Source organism: Puma concolor, chromosome B1, assembly GCF_028749965.1.
Source record: "Puma concolor isolate L17-30 chromosome B1, mPumCon1.1.hap2, whole genome shotgun sequence".
NCBI classification, from domain to species: domain Eukaryota; kingdom Metazoa; phylum Chordata; class Mammalia; order Carnivora; family Felidae; genus Puma; species Puma concolor.
The window spans coordinates 96,987,624-97,005,779 of NC_141670.1; the positions used below are offsets into that span (position 1 = coordinate 96,987,624).

Below are 18,156 nucleotides of genomic sequence, written 5' to 3' on the forward strand. Positions count from 1 at the left end.
CCGGGTGACGACGCATTCCTAACGGGTTTCGAAGGCACGTTTAAATCGCCCGCTTTTTTGTTTGCTCGCTGCATTCACCGTGCGCTGGGCTGCAGCCGCCCCCGCGCGCCCGGGAGGGGGAGCCCAGGGTCGGGAAGCCCGGGGCCGGGTAGTTGGGGGGAGGGGTTGGAGTGGGGGAGAACGCGGGGCGAGGAGAGCCGGGGTGGAGGACCCTGGGACGAGGAGCCCATGCGGGAGGGAGAAGTGCGGGGTGGGCTGGGGGTAGAAGGCAGGAAAGGGGGAATCCCGGGGTGGGGGAAGCTGGGCCGCCGCCCCGCACCAGAGAACGCTTTGCAAGGCTCCCGCCTCCCGCCAGGGTGTGCGCAGGGCCGCGGCTCCGCGCGGCGCCGCCCCCACCCTCTCTCCCCGCCTGCCTGCCTCTCCTCCTCCTCTTCCCGAGGCGACAGAAACAACAGCGCGGAAGGAGGGGAAAGTAACTCCCGGCACCTCCACCGGAATTAGCCCCGGTGCAGTGATGACACCTTCTCGTGGCGCAACCAAGCCCCGCTCCCTCCGCAGCGGCGTCCCCGCCGCCGCCCTCTCCATTTGAAAGTGGCCACCCCCCGCCGCCGCCGCCGCTCCTCCCGCCCCGCCGCCGCCAGCTGCACCAATCCGCTCGGCCCCAGTTGCAAATCAAACGCTCCCTCGCGTCCAGAAGCCACTTGCGCCGCTGGAAACGGCCGCGCCGTCCCCCTCCCCGAGTCCCTCCCGGGCGGCACCTTTGAGCTGGGGAGGGCGCGCCGGCGAGAAACCGCTGTGAGATGGGAGAGGCGGCGGCGACGGCGAGCAGCCCCGAGCGGGCTCGGCTCCCGCTCCCGCTCCCGCCCCCAGACAGTTCTGGAAACTGTGTATCACCTCTGTCACAGGAAGCCATCCGGGGAGGAAGGCGGCGCGGAACCAACAAACAAACGCCTGCGGCCGCCCGCCGGAATCAGCGCGGGGACGGCGACGGCTTCGGGCCGTTCCCTGGGCGGGGGCGCGGCGGACGCCCCCGCGCCGCAGGCTTTGTGCGGGGCTCCCGCGGCGCGGGCGCGGCGGGCCGGGCGTCCCCGCCCCTGAAGCCCCCCACCCCGGGCCCCTCGGCAGCGCCTCTGGGACCGTTAGGTGACGCTCCGGCCGCGGCCGAGAAAACAGCGCCTCGGCCGCCACCCGCCCCCATTTCCACATGGAGCCGCCTCTCCTCCAACGCCAGAGGCGGGCTACAAAAGTTGGCCCCGGGGCCACCCAGCACCTGCCCACGTGCCGCGGAGGCTCCCTCCCGGGTCTACCCCCGTCCCCTTCCCCCCGCCGCCCTCGGCCGCCAGGTCACCTATTACCGGTGGGAGGGGAGAGAGCCTGCTATTTAAACGCCCGCGGAAGTTGAGGCACCCCCACTGGCGGGTGCCGTGCACCTGCCTCCCGCCGCCGCGCTCCGCCACTTTGAGCAGCAGCCGCGTCCCCGGCCCCGCCTCCTGCCCGCAGGCGGGCGGGGGAGCGGGAAGGAGGTGGAAGGGATCGAATTTCTCCAGCAAATGGGACCGTTCCGACAGGATTCGGTTCCCTGGTCAACATTCCACATTCCATCCCTCTCCCGCATTTGCAAGCCAGCGCCAACAACCCGGAAAGCCTGCTGGCTACCAAACAACAGCCCCCAACTCACAAACACACACTCACAAGCACCAGACACGTGCACTGGAGGGCTTTGCAACTTGCAGTCCGGAGGTACACACTGCACGTTCATTTAAGGCAGCGAAGCCAGAGCGACCCCACCCCCACAATTTGCAGATGGTGCCAAAGGTTGCAATTTGCAATCCTTTTTAAGTTCATGGTTAATCGGTACTTTGCTCTACCAATGCCAACTCCTTCCTAATTTCACCGATGAAAGGTTTTACTCTTTACAGTGTCGCTTTAAGTAAAAGGTCTGATTGTTGGAAACCCAATTTGGACGAATCTAATTGCCAAGCTGTCCCTACACCCCTTGCTCACTGCCCTTGAATTGATGCAAAGAATATTTTGGACTCGTGGTGACGCGGTGACAAGAGCCAGGGCTGCGGCCACCCTACACAGATGTACCTATACACACACCTATGTTTGGACAAATATAGTCGTCCCCCCGCCACCACGGTCACACACACTCTGGATTCATATATGTGCGCGGACCTGCGTTCTGCCATTGCCATCTGTCTACCAAGTTGCTACTATGCTTTCCACTTTCATGCAGCCTAATGCGCTTTGGCTTTTTAAAAATTTGTATAAACTAAAGCCAACTAAACTGGGCTTCTGCTCCTAAACGCGTTTAAATGATGATTCACCTGAAAATCGCATGTTCTTCGCAAATCCGAAAGAAGAAAAAGCTCTTAAGTCTTCAGCCCCCCAAAATTGAAAAATAATCATAATGAAACTTACTGATCCAACATAGATCAATTCTCAGGATCCAAAAATCATCTCTTCCTCCTCTGGCCCCCGCCCCAGCAATGCCCAAGTTACTGGTGGGATAGTAACGCTGCGCTCGGCGGCTGCCTGCCCTCCCTCCTCGCTACAGATCGAGAACCCAATCTTTTGGCGCCATATTAATGACGTACTATATTATTTCCACTAGGCAGCGACCTTCGGCATTAAATTACTCCCGAGAACTCCCGAGCAAAGCAACAAAACCATCAAATATGGCTGAGCCTCTCGGCTCGTCCTGCAGCCGACGCCGCCGCCGCCACCGCCGCCGCCGCCGCGGTACCGGGACGCGCACACGGACCCACACGCGGACACGCGCGGACACACGCGCGGCGCGCCCACCCCGCGCGCCCCCCGCGGCCCGCGCGCGTACCTGCTGCGGAAAGGTTCGGCTGAGGCGCTGGGCTCCACGCCGCTCGCTCCGCGCTGCATGAGTTCGGGCCGCGGCTGGCGGGCGGGCAGCCGGGCGGGCCCCTGCTCTGGTCGGCGCGCACACACTCGGCACTCGCGCAGGGAGGCACTCTCGGACGGGCGTTTGGCTTGTTATGGAGGAAGGGCTATGTGAATCAAACTCATTTCTGGGTCACTGCTGCCACAGGGGGGAGCACTTTAATCCCTTGCCAAAACGAGAGGGTGGGGACATGAGGGCGGAGGGAGCGCGCCGGGAGTTCGCGGCGCGGGGGGCTCAGTCCCTGGTTAACTCTTCGCGGCCCTCGCCGCAGCCGGCTGGGCCTTCGTCCGCAGGAGCTGGCAAAGAGCGGCACTGTTCAGCTTTTAAAATCTCTTCCCTCACTTCCGTTGTGAGTCAAGAAATTCTTGAGGTGTTTCTAAGCAGGGAGGTGGGCTTTTAGATTACCCCCTCCAATCTACCCCAGTTCCAACTCTTGTCTGCTCTCATTGCACCTAGAAATGGATTCTTTTAAATTCGTTTAAAATTATTTGGATAAAAATGTGACTATTAAAGTGTGCAATCTGGGTGAAAGGTTTTATTTTTAGGCTGAATGGCAAAATAAATAGTTCTTTTGTAGTAACAGTTCTAGGGAGTTGAGAATTAGAATGACATTTTTAAATGCAGAGAATCCAATTTTGGAGACAGAACGCATCTTTTCCCAAGTTTGTAACCAGCTGTAATTGCAAATGAGGATTAATTCATTAGAAGACAATGATTATTTATAAATGGACACCACCTTTATATTACACAGTATTACAGAACTGGCCATTGTCTCCCAAATAAGAGAATGGAGCCTAAAGTTTAAACTGGAGTTGCAGACTAATATAACATTAGTCATCAGAGATTTATTTGGGGGATATGTAGCAACCAATGACTGGTTGCTGATTTTCCTCATAACACTAATTTGCTTTTTCATATGGAGGTTAGCATAAAAGAAATAAGGGTATATATGACATTTAGCTTCAAAAGGAAAAAGACCTGGATGCAGATTTAAAAACTCCCATTCAGGAAATGTGAACAGTAATCACTAATCACAAAACTGAATATTGAACCCAAAGACATGCTTATCTGCTAGAAGAATTCTTTTGAAGATACCAGGTTTGATTTCACATAATCACATGCCAATCTATCCACCCACCTCAAGAACATAATAATCTGAGAAATGTGGCAAAACAAAACTAATTGAGCCTTTTAATTCTTTTTCAGAAAACAAGCGAAAGGAAATCTTATGTATATGTCTTCTATCTTCCTCTCCTGTTTCCCTGAGGAAGAGCAGGAGACACCCCATCAGTCCTATTCATATGCTCATTTAATCACGTTCAGAACTCACACCTGTAAAGCACTATGCTGTCATTATTACTATTACTAGATCACACTGCAGTTATTGTTATTTTCCTTGGTTCACCTTACACATATTCTCCTGTAGAACTAAAAGTTCACAGGCTTCACAGCCAGACAGACCACATCAGATCTAGCTCTACCAGTTCCCAACCTGTGTGACTGGGGTAAAAGACAGAACCTCTTGGAGCCTCAATTTCTTCATGAGTAATAAAATGAGGTTAACAGATGCTAACCTGAAGTGTTGTTAAGAGGAATGAGAAAGCCCCATAAAAGTGCCCAACAGAGGCCCTGGCAGCAGGAGGTCATCAATTCCCTGGGTCATTCCACCGTATCTCTTTCTTGGTCTTCTTTGGAAAACTGCAACTTTTCTAAATTCTAGCCAGCCTCACTTCACTCATTGTCGCTAAAAAAAAAAAAAAAAAAAATCTAAATTACATTTACCATTTAACATTTTACTTGTTTTTTCTGACATTCCCCACTCCCAAGACATCAGGCAACAAAATTAAAGTGTATTGAATACATTTAGGAGAAAAATAAGGAGGTAAAAGGGCACACAGACTCCCCTAGCTGATAGATGGATCAGTACTGACGGTCCCAAGAATAGTCTCTCATTATGCCCTTACTTCGAAATACTGATGCACTGAGGCAGTGTTATGTGCTATAAATAGCTCTGGACTAGAATGCAGGAGACTCCGACCAACTCACACTGTGACTCTGACAAATAAATCTCTTTGGGCCTTAGTTTTCCCAGTGAGATGATAGACAAGATGATATTGAATGCCTCTTTTTTCTTTAACATTCAGTAATTTCTGATTGTTCTTACCAGACTTAGAAAGTGGTGATTAGTTGAAGAAGTGAAGAACAATTTGAATCCGTACGGAACATGTAAAAACATTTTGTCAATGATGATCAGTAGTTGACATTTTAAAAATAATACATCCCTTTTGCCATCAGACCGCAAAGGAAATTTTTATACAACCTTTTTCTAAAATGGGAAAGGCAATGACATGGTTTGCCTTGTGGCAGCACAGATAATACAATCTAGAATAAGAAGTACTAAGGTGGCAATTAGAAAAACTAGTTTCTGGTTCCATTCTGTCACTTACCGTCTTACTTTGCCAAATCATTCAGGATCACCATTTCCTGGTCTCAGAACAATTCTGTTAATTTTACACTTTATTACCAGAGTATAAGGACATTCAAGAAAATAGCTACAGGGAGACTAGGTGGCTCAGTCGGTTAAGCCTCTGACTTCAGCTCAGGTCATGATCTCCTGGTGAGGTTCAGTTCGTGGGTTTGAGCTGAGCCCCACATCGGGCTCTGTGCTGACAGCTTGGAGCCTAGAGCCTGCTTCAGATTCTGTCTCTCTCTCTCTCTCTCTCTCTCTCTCTCTCTGCCCCTCCCCTGCTCACATTCTGTCTCTCTCAAAATAAATAAGCATTAAAAAAATTTTTTTTTTAATTAAAATAGAAAATATGGGAATGCAAGCTGGTGCAGCCACTCTGGAAAACAGTATGGAGGTTCCTCAAAAAACTAAAAATAGAACTACCCTTCTACCCAGCAATTGCACTACTAGGTATTTATCCAAGGGATACAGGGGTGCTGTTTTGAAGGGACACATGCACCTCCATGTTTACAGCAGCACTATCAACAATAGCCAAAGTATGGAAAGAGCCCAAATGTCCATCAATGGTTGAATGGATAAAGAAGAGGTGGTATATCTATACAATGGAGTATTATTTGGCAATCAAAAAGAATGAAATCTTGCCATTTGCAACTATGTGGATGGAACTGGAAGGTATTATGCTCAGTGAAATTAGTCAGTCAGAGAAAAACAAAAATCATATGACTTCACTCATATGAGGACTTTAAGAGACAAAACACATGAACATAAGGGAAAGGAAACAAAAATAATATAAAAACAGAGAAAGGGACAAAACAGGGGGGATGGGCTAAATGGGTAAGGGGCATTAAGGAATCTACACCTGAAATCATTGTTTCACTATATGCTAACTAATTTGGATGTAAATTTTAAAAAATTAAAAAAAAGAAAAATAATAAATATATATTGAAGAAAAAAAATAGCTACAAAGTAATCAATATGGTTGAAATATCAAGATTCTAGTCTTTCCTGATCTGATCTGATTCGTGTTTGTGATGAAAATCACAATTCTGTATACCTCTTATGTTTTGCTGTAGTCATACACTATTTATTTTCTTCCATAATAATGGATTAATATGAAATAAATATTTGGAACTTTATATTCATATTCCTAACTTTGAAATCATACATGATTAAACCCACGAACATTTACTCGCCATTTCATTTGTATGTACTTCTCTGTAGGTAAAGAATTATAAGGCCTTGATAAGAGATTCAGAATTGTCCATAATTAATAGTTGTTTTTGTTTTCAAAAGTAGCCTCAAAAGAAAAATGAGTCCAAAATAAAAATATTTTTTTAAAAAATAAAGTAGGCTTGGGGCACCTGGGTGGCTCAGTCAGTTGAGCATCCAGCTTCGGCTCAGGTCATGATCTCATGGTCTGTGGGTTCAAGTCCCTTCTCAGGCTCTGTGCTGACAGCTCAGATCCTGGAGCCTGCCTCATATTCTGTGTCTCCCTCTCTTTCTGCCCCTCCCTCGCTCTCTCTCTCTCTCAAAAATAAATGAACATTAAAAAAATTTTTTTTAATAAATTAAAAAAATAATGTAGGCTCCACACCCTAACATGGGGCTTGAACTCATGACCCCGAGATCAAGAGCTGCATGCTCCACTGACTGAGTCAGCCAGTCACCCACAGAATTGTTCGTAATTAAAATGAAGTAAATGCATATGCTGAAAGCCCTATATATCTCAGTATTTTAGATAAATAAGCAAGAAATTCTTATGGCAAATACTACTGCCAGTTGGTATGCATTATGACACATAGAGAGAATTTTTTATTGCACAAGAGCTATCCTGGATAAAATGGGTTGTGTTCTAAAAGTGTATTTTGGGGCACCTGGGTGGCTCAGTTGGTTCAGCGTCCAACTTCAGCTCAGGTCATGATCTCAAGGTCCATGAGTTCAAGCCACGCATCGGGCTCTGTGCTGACAGCTCAGAGCCTGGAGCCTGTTTCAGATTCTGTGTCTCCCTCTCTCTCTCTCTGACCCTCCCCCATTCATGCTCTGTTGCTCTCTGTCTCAAAAATAAATAAACATTAAAAATAAAAATAAAAAAAATAAAATAAAATAAAATAAAATAAAATAAAATAAAATAAAATAAAATAAAATAAAATAAAAGTGTATTTGAACTTTACTTGTTTGGGACTTTGAATTTATGCCCCAAATAAACGTTGCTATAAAGAGGGTTTAGGTTGTCAAGTCATTTTTAAGAAAATAATTTTAATAATAAAGGATAGAAAAGAATAACTTTGTATTAACTTTTAAAAATGATATTATTGGGGTGGGAGGGGATCTAGTTCAAAGAGAGATAAGGAGGTATAATTCTGAATAGGAAGAGTAAAGTTGGGAACCATATTCAGCACCTACTGGAATTTCATGAGAAGAAACAGGAGGTGATGGGTAAGAGATTAGGACTGGAGTTCCCTGTCTGACCAGTCGATGAAGTCACCAGTTCCCAGACAGCCTGGTAACCCCTCCTGGTACGTGGTTACAACCTTCAAGTATATGGAAGTAGAAGGCCAATGTCTTCCTGTGGGTGTCAGTAACAACTAAATAGTTGTGTTTTTTTTTTTTTCTTGAGCTTCTTTTTTTCCTTTTTCTTGTTCTTTTTTTCCTTTTCCTTTTGTTTTGCTTATTTTTTTATTTTAGGTGTTTTAATCTTGTCAATTTTCATGCTTTCAGCACAAGTTAAGATGTCAAAGGAAAACAAGTTCAAGAAGGGGATAAGAGGGGACATAATTTAATTCAACCAGATGGAAACGTCTAAGACTCAGGGAATTCAAAATAAAGGGGAAAAAAATGCTTTCCTCTAATTATGAAAAGAAAATATGATAATGGAATTTTGAAAATTTAGGAAGGTAATAAAACTCACCCACAGGGATAACTATTATAAACATTGCCAGGTATTTTTTCCAGACATTTTTTATGAAATTGGAATGATGTCACACATTCCATTTTACAGTCTTCTTTTTCACTTGCACCTTTTTTTTTTTCATTTCAATATTGTACTTTTTCAAATAAAAACATTTTTTTTTTTTTTTCATTTTCAGGTCTTTGCCTCCAAAGCACACCTTCATCTACAGGCCATTTGAACCATGCATTCTCATAGCTACTCCCTGGACCTTGTCAACTATTGGAAAGTTCTGCCATTTTCATTTTTCTATGATTTTTATGATTTTTATGATTTTTATGATTATCATTTTTTTAATGATTTTTTTTAAGTTCGTTTGCTTGTTTGTTTTATTTATTTTGAGAGACAGAGAGAGAGATACAGAGACACATGGGAGGGGCAGAGACAAAAGGAGAGAGAGAATCCCAAGCAGGCTCAGCGCAGAGCCTAAAGTGGAGCTCAAACTCACAAACTGAGATCATGACCTGAGCCAAAACCAAGAGTTAGATGCTTAACCGACTGAGCCCAGGCACCCCAAGTTCTGCCATCTTTAATATCAAATTCAAATATCTTCCATTTTAGCCACTGCCCCGGAGATGTCCAAAATTTATACTCATTCAAACTTTTTTATCTGAAAAGTCACTCCAATCTATCCCTCCAGCCTATCTTCTTACTAGGTGAAGAGCAGTGATAACTCAAAATGTGATCTCCAACCAGCCCCAGCAGCTGCACCTGAGAACTTGTCAGAGATGCATTATCTCCAGCCCTACCCCAGACCTACTGAATCAGCAAGGGGGATCTAACAATCTGTGCTTTAACAAACCTCCAGGTAATTCTGATCCATGCTCAAGTTTGAGAACCACTGACGTAGACCTTACTCCTACTTACCACACTCAAAGTACAGAAATAGGCATTGGAGAGAAGGTCACAGGTAAATAGACAAGTTAGTTAAAAATATAAACAAGTAATTACAATCAACTGCAGCATTGGGGGGATGCATATACCTAGATATCTAATCTTGTGTATGTGTCCTGGGAGAAGGGTTGTCAGAGAAGTCTTCTCAAAAATAAGTGACCCTAAAGCTGAAACCTGGCTGTTAGCCAGGTGAGGAGGAGGATGAGGAGGTAAAGTATTGCACATGCTTCTTTCTTTCTTTCTTTCTTTCTTTCTTTCTTTCTTTCTTTCTTTCTTTCTTTCTTTCTTACAAAACTTCTGACTTCTCTGTGTAGAATGGATGGGATAAGGGTGAGATAGGAGGTAGGGAGGCTAGTTAGGAAGATTCTGCAGTTACCAGGTAAAAGATGAAAGAGGCTTGGACTACCGTTATTGATCATGGAAGAGAGACAAGTAGACAAATCAGGCCATGATTGAGGCCTGGTTAACACTGTCCCAGTTCTTCTGAGGTCTCCAGCTCATCCAGTTCAGCACCCATTCTGGAAAGTGGTGTGGGAACTCCTTCCCCCAACTAATTATGTGCCGAGGGGATGTCTCTAGACCTTACGGGTTCCCTGGGGCATCTTAAAAAGTCACCTGCTAGATAGATGCAGTTGTTCTGGGAGACAGCATAGTCTAGGGAAACCAAACAAAGGTTCTGCTGAGCAATAAACAGGTTGAAGCCCCAGTACAGAGGAGTCCAAGCCCTGACCCTGTACACAGAGTGGAGGCTCAAGCTGCGTGATCCCTGGTAATCAAAGAGCCAACTTACTTACCCCAGTGTGGCTGGCAGGACTCATGCCCTGACAAGGGTCTTTCTCAGGGGCCCCCTTCTCACACACAGGCTTGGATCCCATTCCAGGCCCCTCCTCCTTCACTTCTCTGTCGCCACCCTACAGGGTCCTTATCCCACCTCCAGAAAGCTCTATTTTCCTTTTTTCTTCCACAAAATACCTTAATAGCCCATTAGCTGTGCCTGAATCATTAGCTGATGAACAACTGGCTCCCTTTTCTCTAAGGCTGAGAGAGCTGGGTGCAGATAGGGAGAGGAAGCAAGGAGGGAGGTGCCCTCCCACTAGTTCAGTTCCAGTGTTAATGAGCCAAGAAAAATAGGCAAAGCAAACACAAGTTTCTGTGTTAAAATTGTTTGATAATTCACCTAATTTTTTCTGCCATAAGACATATTTAGTTGTGGACAAGACTTGGTGGATTAGATGTCAGAGGTGAAGGAGAAATTGGAGTAAAAGATGACTCCCAAGTCTCAGGCTTACACAACTGAGTGGATTCTTTCATTTATTTAGCAGACATTCATTGAACACTGAGCTCAGAGCATACAATGGTGAAAAAGACAAAACCCTTGCCCTTCTGGAGCTTACATTTGTTCTCAGAGTATAGGAAATGCAGACGTGGGGATATGATGAGCTTGAGGAAACACTACTAAAGGTGCTCAGAAGGCAGATGGTCTCAGAAGTCTGGTTTTCTAAAGAAAGACTGGGTTGTGTTGGGGAGGAGGACCTTCCTCTACCTTAAGGTCCCTCTAGCTGGACTTAGAGTCAAATTGACAGGAGACATATTAACAGGAGAAAATCACACTTAATAGGCATGTGTACAGAGAATCCACGCAGAAATGAAATGCCAAAGACAATGAGGCAACATGAAGCTTATATGAGCTTAGTAAAGGGGTGAGGTTTGAGAACCCAAAGAGGAGGAAGGCCATTAGCAGGAAAGTGAAAGGAGATTTTTTGAAAAACAAAAGTTGCCCTGTTAGGCAGATTCTTAGGTAAAGGGGAATCTCTATTAATAGCTCTCTTCCTGGTACAGGCTCTCCTTTCCAATGTAAATTTAGGCACTTAGGACCAAGAAGAGAGCTTTTCCTGCATTTGCTGAGTTTTGATTACTTTTAACTCAAAATAACGATCATTTTAAAGTGACTCATCTGGCTAGATGGGTGTTGGGTACCAAGGAGGGCACTGTTGTGATGAGCACTGGGTGTTACATTAAGTGCCGAATCACTAAATTCTACTCCTGAGACAAATATTACACTATATGTTAAATAAAAATTTGGAAAAAGAAAAAAATAAATGGCCCATCTTGGATCAGCCTGCCCTTGGCCCCTACAGTTGCAAGTATTGGTTTGGTAGTTAACAGCATAGAGAGATTAATTCAGGCCTTGGAAGTGGATGAGATTAATTGGAAGTATCTACAAAGTAAGAAGAAAAGAGACCCTAGGCTCAAAAATCAGGTGTCACATTTAAAGGATAGGCAAAGAAAGCTGCAAAGCTTCAATAGTTTCACTGAAAACAGTCCAGATTAACTGAAATGTTTTAGCCTACTTCATACTTAAGTCCAGACTTCTGAGCACCACTGGAGAAAATCACAGTCTTGTGCTGATTGGTTTCACAATGTATTCATTATCCTCCTTCTCCACAATGTCCTGAAATCACTCTCTATTTCCCCGGTCAGTTCAATCTCCCATTCACCTTCAGGATCATTCTCAGAACTTTCTTCCCATCCTTAGTCTGCCACCCTGCCACTTATCTTAGCACTTTCAGCACAGCTCCTAATTTCCTACATCAAAGAAGTAACAAAGCCTGATGGACAGGAAAGCCTTTGACTTTCCACCAGCAAACTTGCAGACAGTCTTCCCTGCAGGCCCATCTTCTCCCTTCTTTCCTGTCACAATGGGAGAGAGATGACCTTCCCTCCCCTGAATTCAGGATCCCCTGAGACTGGCCCACCTTCTCTTCAAGATTAGCCCTTCTCTTTCAGGTACACCTTACCTGTTTATTGACCTCTTCCTAAATACCTTTAAATATAGTTTTATATATATATATATATAGTTTAGTGGAGACTAAACAAACACTCTCAAAGCTCTCTTCCTATTCCTTCTTTATAGTCACACTTTTTGAAAGAATGGTCTGCACTCACTCTTGAGCCCACTGATATCTGATTAATGTCCCCAGTCACCCCAGTGAAACTGCTCTTGCCAAGACCACCATTGACATTCTTTATTACTAATTCCAGTGGCAATTTCCCATCCTTGTTTAACATGACCTCCCAATAGCATTTGACACTGTTGCCCATTCATGCCCTGTTTTTTCAAATGCTTTCATCTGGCTTACAAAATACCAACAGTCTTCTGGTTTCTCTCTTACCTCTCTAGCTTCTTCTAATTCTTTTTCAGGTTTCTCTTTCTTTTGTGTTAAAGAAATGCCTCGGACAAATTATTTTTGAGTACATGAGAAGAAACTTTTTGAAAAATTCAACTAAAGAAATAATTTGGGTTTGGACATTTTATTAAAAAAAAAGAAAAAAGAAAAGAATGGTTCACTAACCATGTTTAGAATGAATACAAAAAAAGAACATCTGGTTAAGGATTATTAGGCTAGTCAATCAGCTGGATGGGTAACCCTAGCTTCCCAGAAGGAGTTCTCAGTCTTATTAAAGTCTGTCAGAAAACTGTTCACGCACTTTATCAGGAATGCTAATTGCTTCCCAGAAGGAGTTGTAAATTACATCACACAAAAAATTTCTGTCCCAGATCAGGTTTGAGTCATTTTTTTTTTCTCATTTTCAGTTTCTTAAATGTTGGTTTTCCTTAGGGTTCTGTCCTAAGCCCTCTTCTCTTCTCATTATACATATATCTCTTGGTGATCTCATCTACTGTCATTACTGCCCCTCAAAACACATGTCTCTACAGCTATTTTCACATCTGACCTTCACACTTTCATCTCCAGTAGTTTCCTGAACACTCCACTGGGCTTCCCACAGGCAGCTCAAACTCAACATATCCCAAACTGAACTCATTTTGTTACAGCAAATACTCGGCACCCAGGAAGAGACAAGCCACCCACACTTGGGGAATAAGGAAAAGACTGTTGATTGTGCACTGGTGCCGGCCCAGCAGAGTCACCTCCAAAGGGTGAGCCCTGAACCTTGGCATCGGCCTCCTTTTATGGCTTGGAGAGTAGGGGGTTGAGAGACAAAGAAAAAGGTGGGGAGGGGACTTATCAGTGGTGCTACACAGGTAGCTGGTGGAGACAGAAGGCAAACAAGATTACAGAAGCCAAAAGTATGCAAGGGAAGTATCCAACCTCCAGAATCTGACTGGCCCCTTTTATCTTGTTTTTACTAGCTTTTCTTCTCCTTTTACTAGCTTTTCCTCCTACTTGGTATCTCCTCATCTGCCCCATATCTTAGTTAATGATACCACCATCCACAACTGCCAAAATACCAGCTAAAACATCTTTTCTGACTCCTGTTTTTCCTTGACAATGTAGGGGCTATGGACATGAATGTTATTGAGGTAAAAGTAGTCAAAACCTAGCAGATTCAGGAAAAGCTCTTTACCTCCCCCTCAACTGCCTGCCAATACCAGGAAGAGAGCTATTATCATAGATTCCCCTTTACCTAAGAAACTTACCTACATAATAGACCAATCTTTGTTTTCCAGACATCTCCTTTCATCTTCTTGTTAATGGTCTTTCTCCCCGTTGAATCCTCAGATCCCTACTCTTCCCCTTAGCTCATATAAGCAGTATGTTTACTCACTGTCTTTGGAACTTCATGTCTCTGTGGATTCCCCATTCTTACACTATTTTCCACCCATACTTACACTATTAAATTTGATTTTCTCCTGTTAATTTGACTCATGCCGATTTGATTCTTAGTTCATCTAGAAGGACCTTGAAGGGCAGAGGAAATTCTTCCTCCCCAACAGCACCCTCTCCACCAACACCACTAATCCAATTTATCACCAAGTCACTTCTCCATCAGGTCTCATTTCTTCATCCCCACAGCTACTATCATCATCTCATTGACCTAAACCACCACTTAACTGATCTCCCTGTCTCCCTTTCATTCATTCCCTACCCAGTAGTCAGTGTGATTCTTTTAAAGCAAAAATATGACCATGTCATTTCCATTTAGAACCTTTAATTGCCTTTCCCCCCCATTTATTCTTTTTTTTTTTATTTTATTTTTAATGTTTTTATTTATTTTTGAGACAGAGAGAGACAGAGCATGAGCAGGGGAGGAGCAGAGAGAGAAGGAGACACAGAATCCGAAGCAGGCTCCAGGCTCCAAGCTGTCAGCACAGAGCCTGATGCGGGGCTTGAACTCACAAACTGTGAGATCATGACCTGAGCCGAAATCGGTCGCTCAACCAACTGAGCCACCCGGGCGCCCCCCCCCCCCCCCATTTATTCTTAAGGATAGAACATGTCACCAGCATAGTCTATAGGGTCCTTCATGTTCCAATTCCTACTTACTTTTCTAAGTTTTCCTTCCAAACCCTTCTCCCTCACTCATGGCTTTTCACATTTCTTCAGTGGTATCTCAAGAGAACTCTGAAAATCTTTATTCCTAAGCTTGGATCATTCTTCCCTGTCTATCCCTTTTCTTTTGGCTCAACTCACTCAGGTTCCACAAAAAAGGCTCATGCTACCTCTTTAACCCCAACCCTTTAAAAAAAAGTTTTCTTTTTAATGTTTATTTGTTTTTGAGAGAGACAGACAGAGCGCGAGCAGGGGGAGAGTCAGAGAGAGAGGGAGACACAGAATCCAAAGCAAGCGCCAGGCTCCACGCTGTCAGCACAGAGCCCGATGTGGGGTTTGAACCCACAAACTGTGAGATCATGACCTGAGCCAAAGTCAGACGCTCAACCAACTGAGCTACCCAGGCACCCCATAACCCCCACCTTTCCTAAGTTCCCATGATATTCAATACTATCACTGTGTTATCACTTCTCTTACTGTTTTGTAATTTTTTGTACTCCTCACTAGATTATCTGTGATTCAAGGACTTTGTCAGCTCTGTTCTCTATTGTGTTCTTAGTAGGGCCTAACAGTTGGTAGACACTTAATAAACGTTTTGATTGTGATGGATGAATGAGCATTAGATTCATATAATTAAATAGTTTCCAAAACTCTATTTAAAACACAGATTATAAACTTTCATTCTTATTGTCTTACGCTAAAAATCATACATATTATGCTTTAGAGAAGCCACAGTTAAAATTAAAACTATCAAAAAGCTATTACTCAAAGATAGTCACTACTGACATTTTGGTATATATTTTTCCTGTCTTTTGTATGCTCGTGTATGTCTGTACATACATACATTTTTTAAATAAATGGGATCATACTTTAATTCTATTTTGTGACTTCTAAAAGTTAATTTATGGGGCGCCTGGGTGGCTCAGTTAAGCGTCGACTCCAGCTCAGGTCACTATCTCACGGACCATGAGTTCAAGCCCCGCGTCGGGCTCTGGGCTGACGGCTCAGAGCCTGGAGCCTGCTTCTGATTCTGTGTCTCCCTCTCTCTCTGCCCCTCCCCCGTTTATGCCCTGTCTCTCTCTGTCTCAAAAATAAATAAACGTTAAAAAAAAAATTAAATGTTTAAAAAAATAAAAAAATAAAAATAAATAAAATAAAAGTGAATTTATCCATTTAATTGAGCTTCTAGTTTATTTCTATATTTTTTTGCTAGTATAAAAAGTGCTTTAGTGTATATCCTTATAGCTATAAAATCCATGATTAGGAAAACAATATTATTGATAATACAATATTCTATCACATAAGTAGAATTTAAATGATTCCTAATATTTTATTGTTATATCTTTATGTCTTTTAAAATTCTGACTTTTCCAGATAAGGCTATAAGAAATATTCCTATGTTGTACATACACTTTTGTTCAAATATCTTGGCATTCTTCGGATAGATTCTGAAAAAAGTAAATTACTGGGTCAAAGGGTTTAAGGCTTTGGATCCATTTTCCCAAGTTGCTTTCCACAAAATCTGTTGTGATTGAGATATCCACTATCAGTGTATCGGGGACTTGTTAAGGGTGTGCCACTTGCCCAGCATTGAGCTAGATTCCACAGAGGAGGGCCAGGAGCATGCCCTCAAGGAGACTTGTATTGTGTACACAACACACCCATGAAAAATAAAGCTAACCTGACCACATATATGAATACTATAATAGTTTGGAGATAAAAACATCTTTCAACTGCCAAAGTAGGTTGAGAAGATTTTATAAATAAAGGAGAATGATCAGGACCAGGTGAGAGAGGTACAGAGGAAGAAATAAAGACTGTGGGGAAGAAGATTCTGAGTTGGGGACTGTGCCAAGAGAATCTTTGCTTAGAGTATGGAAAGAAAAGGGGAGTAACAACTATTGAATGTTTCTGTGTATGTGTCAGGCACTGAGCTGAGCATTTTTACACATAACATTGCACTTACTTCTCACAACTGTCTTTGAAATTGGTATTGGGGTGCCTAGGTGGCTCAGTCCGTTAAAAGTGTCTGACTCATTATCTCATGGTTTGTGGGTTCAAGCCCCACATCAGGCTCTGCACTGACAGCTTGGAGCCTGCTTGGGATTCTCTCTCTTTCTCCCTCTCTCTCTCTCTGCCCCTCTCCCCCCAACCAAAAAAATAAATTAATTAGAAAAAAAAAAAAGAAAGAGGTATTATTTTTATCCATATGTTAAGGATGTGAAAAGTTGATGTTCAGAGGGATTAAGTAACTTGCAAAACATCATAAAGCTTTGGAGAGGTAAAAGTTCATGCTTTTAAGTACATCACTCAACTGACTTATTACAAAATCCAAATCATGTACCTAGTCAGAAATTGTATCCATAACCAAAATTATATCAATGACTTGAGTCAGTAGATGCTTGAGAGAGAAAATTAGAACAGAAAGAACTGCACCTGTGTGCTAGTGCTTATTTCAGACAGCAGGAATCTAAACAGCTACTTAAAAATATGTGGCCATGGACTTTAATGTGCAGTGTAAAACTTTTAGAAAAATATATGAGAAGAACTTCAGTATCTAGGGATAGACAAAGGAAATATGATATATTGGATTTCTCAAAATTATTTTTTTCCAAAAGATTCTGTTAAGAAGATAAAAAAAATCAAGCTACAGAGAAAATATTTGCAAACCACATATTCAATAAAGAACTATAATCTAGAATATATGGAGAATACTCAAAACTCAACAATTAAAAAAAGAAATCAAACAATTCAATTAGAAAATGGGCAAAAAACATGACTACATTTCCTAAAGAGGATATACAGATGGCAAATAAGCACATGAAAAGATGTTCAACTCATTAGCCATCAGGAAAATAATGTAGATTTAAATCACAATGATGTATCACTACACTTCTATCAGAATAACTAAAATAAAAAACAGTGGCAACATCAGATACTGGAAAGCATGTGGAGAAATCGGATCACTCATACACCGCTAGTGGGAATGAAAAATGGTCCAGCCACTCTTGAAAACAGTTTGGCAGGTTCTTATAAAAGTCAACATGCAACTACCACAAGACCAGCAATTGCATTCTTAGGCATTTATCTTAGAGAAATTAAAACTTACGTTCACATAAAAGCCTGTACACAAATGTTCAGAACATCTTTACTTGTAACAGTCCCAATCCAGAAACAACCCACATGTCCTTCAATGAGTGAATAGTAAGTAAACTGTAGTACAAATAGACCATAAAAGATTACTCTGCAATTAAACAAACAAGCAAAATGAACCATTGATACATACACGAATCTCTAGGTATTTTTGCTGAGTTTGAAAAGCCAATATCCAAAAGTCATATACTGTATGGTTCTATTTATAAACATTCTTGAAATGACAGTATTACAGAAATGGAGTAGATTAGCAGTTGACAAGAAATAATGAAGGGGTCAGGGAAGAAGGGAGGTATATGTGACTATAAAAGGGTAATATGAGGGATCATTGTGGTGATGGAAATGTTATATATTTTAATTGAATCAATGTTAATGATATTATACATAACTGTATCACACAATGATATTGTACCATAGTTCTGCAAAATATTACTATTGGGAGAAACTGGATAAAGGGTACACAGGATCTCTCAGCATTCTTTCT

General features: G+C 42.9%; 1 protein-coding gene across 12 annotated transcripts in view; it reads right to left on the minus strand.

Annotated features, from left to right (window-relative positions):
- Positions 1 to 3,102, minus strand: part of JADE1 (jade family PHD finger 1) — a 59,895-nt gene extending 56,793 nt beyond the window's left edge. For 2 of the 12 annotated variants that reach the window (XM_086704241.1, XM_086704239.1), the window contains exon 1: positions 2,331 to 2,352. In XM_086704241.1, coding sequence (XP_086560367.1) covers positions 2,331 to 2,343 — 13 coding nt within the window. In that variant the 5' untranslated portion in view covers positions 2,344 to 2,352. Of the gene's footprint in view, positions 1 to 758; positions 825 to 894; positions 1,287 to 1,355; positions 2,264 to 2,330; positions 2,353 to 2,424; positions 2,758 to 2,839 lie in introns of those variants that run through there. The other 10 variants (XM_086704237.1, XM_086704232.1, XM_086704236.1 and 7 more) reach the window with 10 other exon arrangements.
- Between the last annotated feature and the right edge of the window lie 15,054 nt (positions 3,103 to 18,156).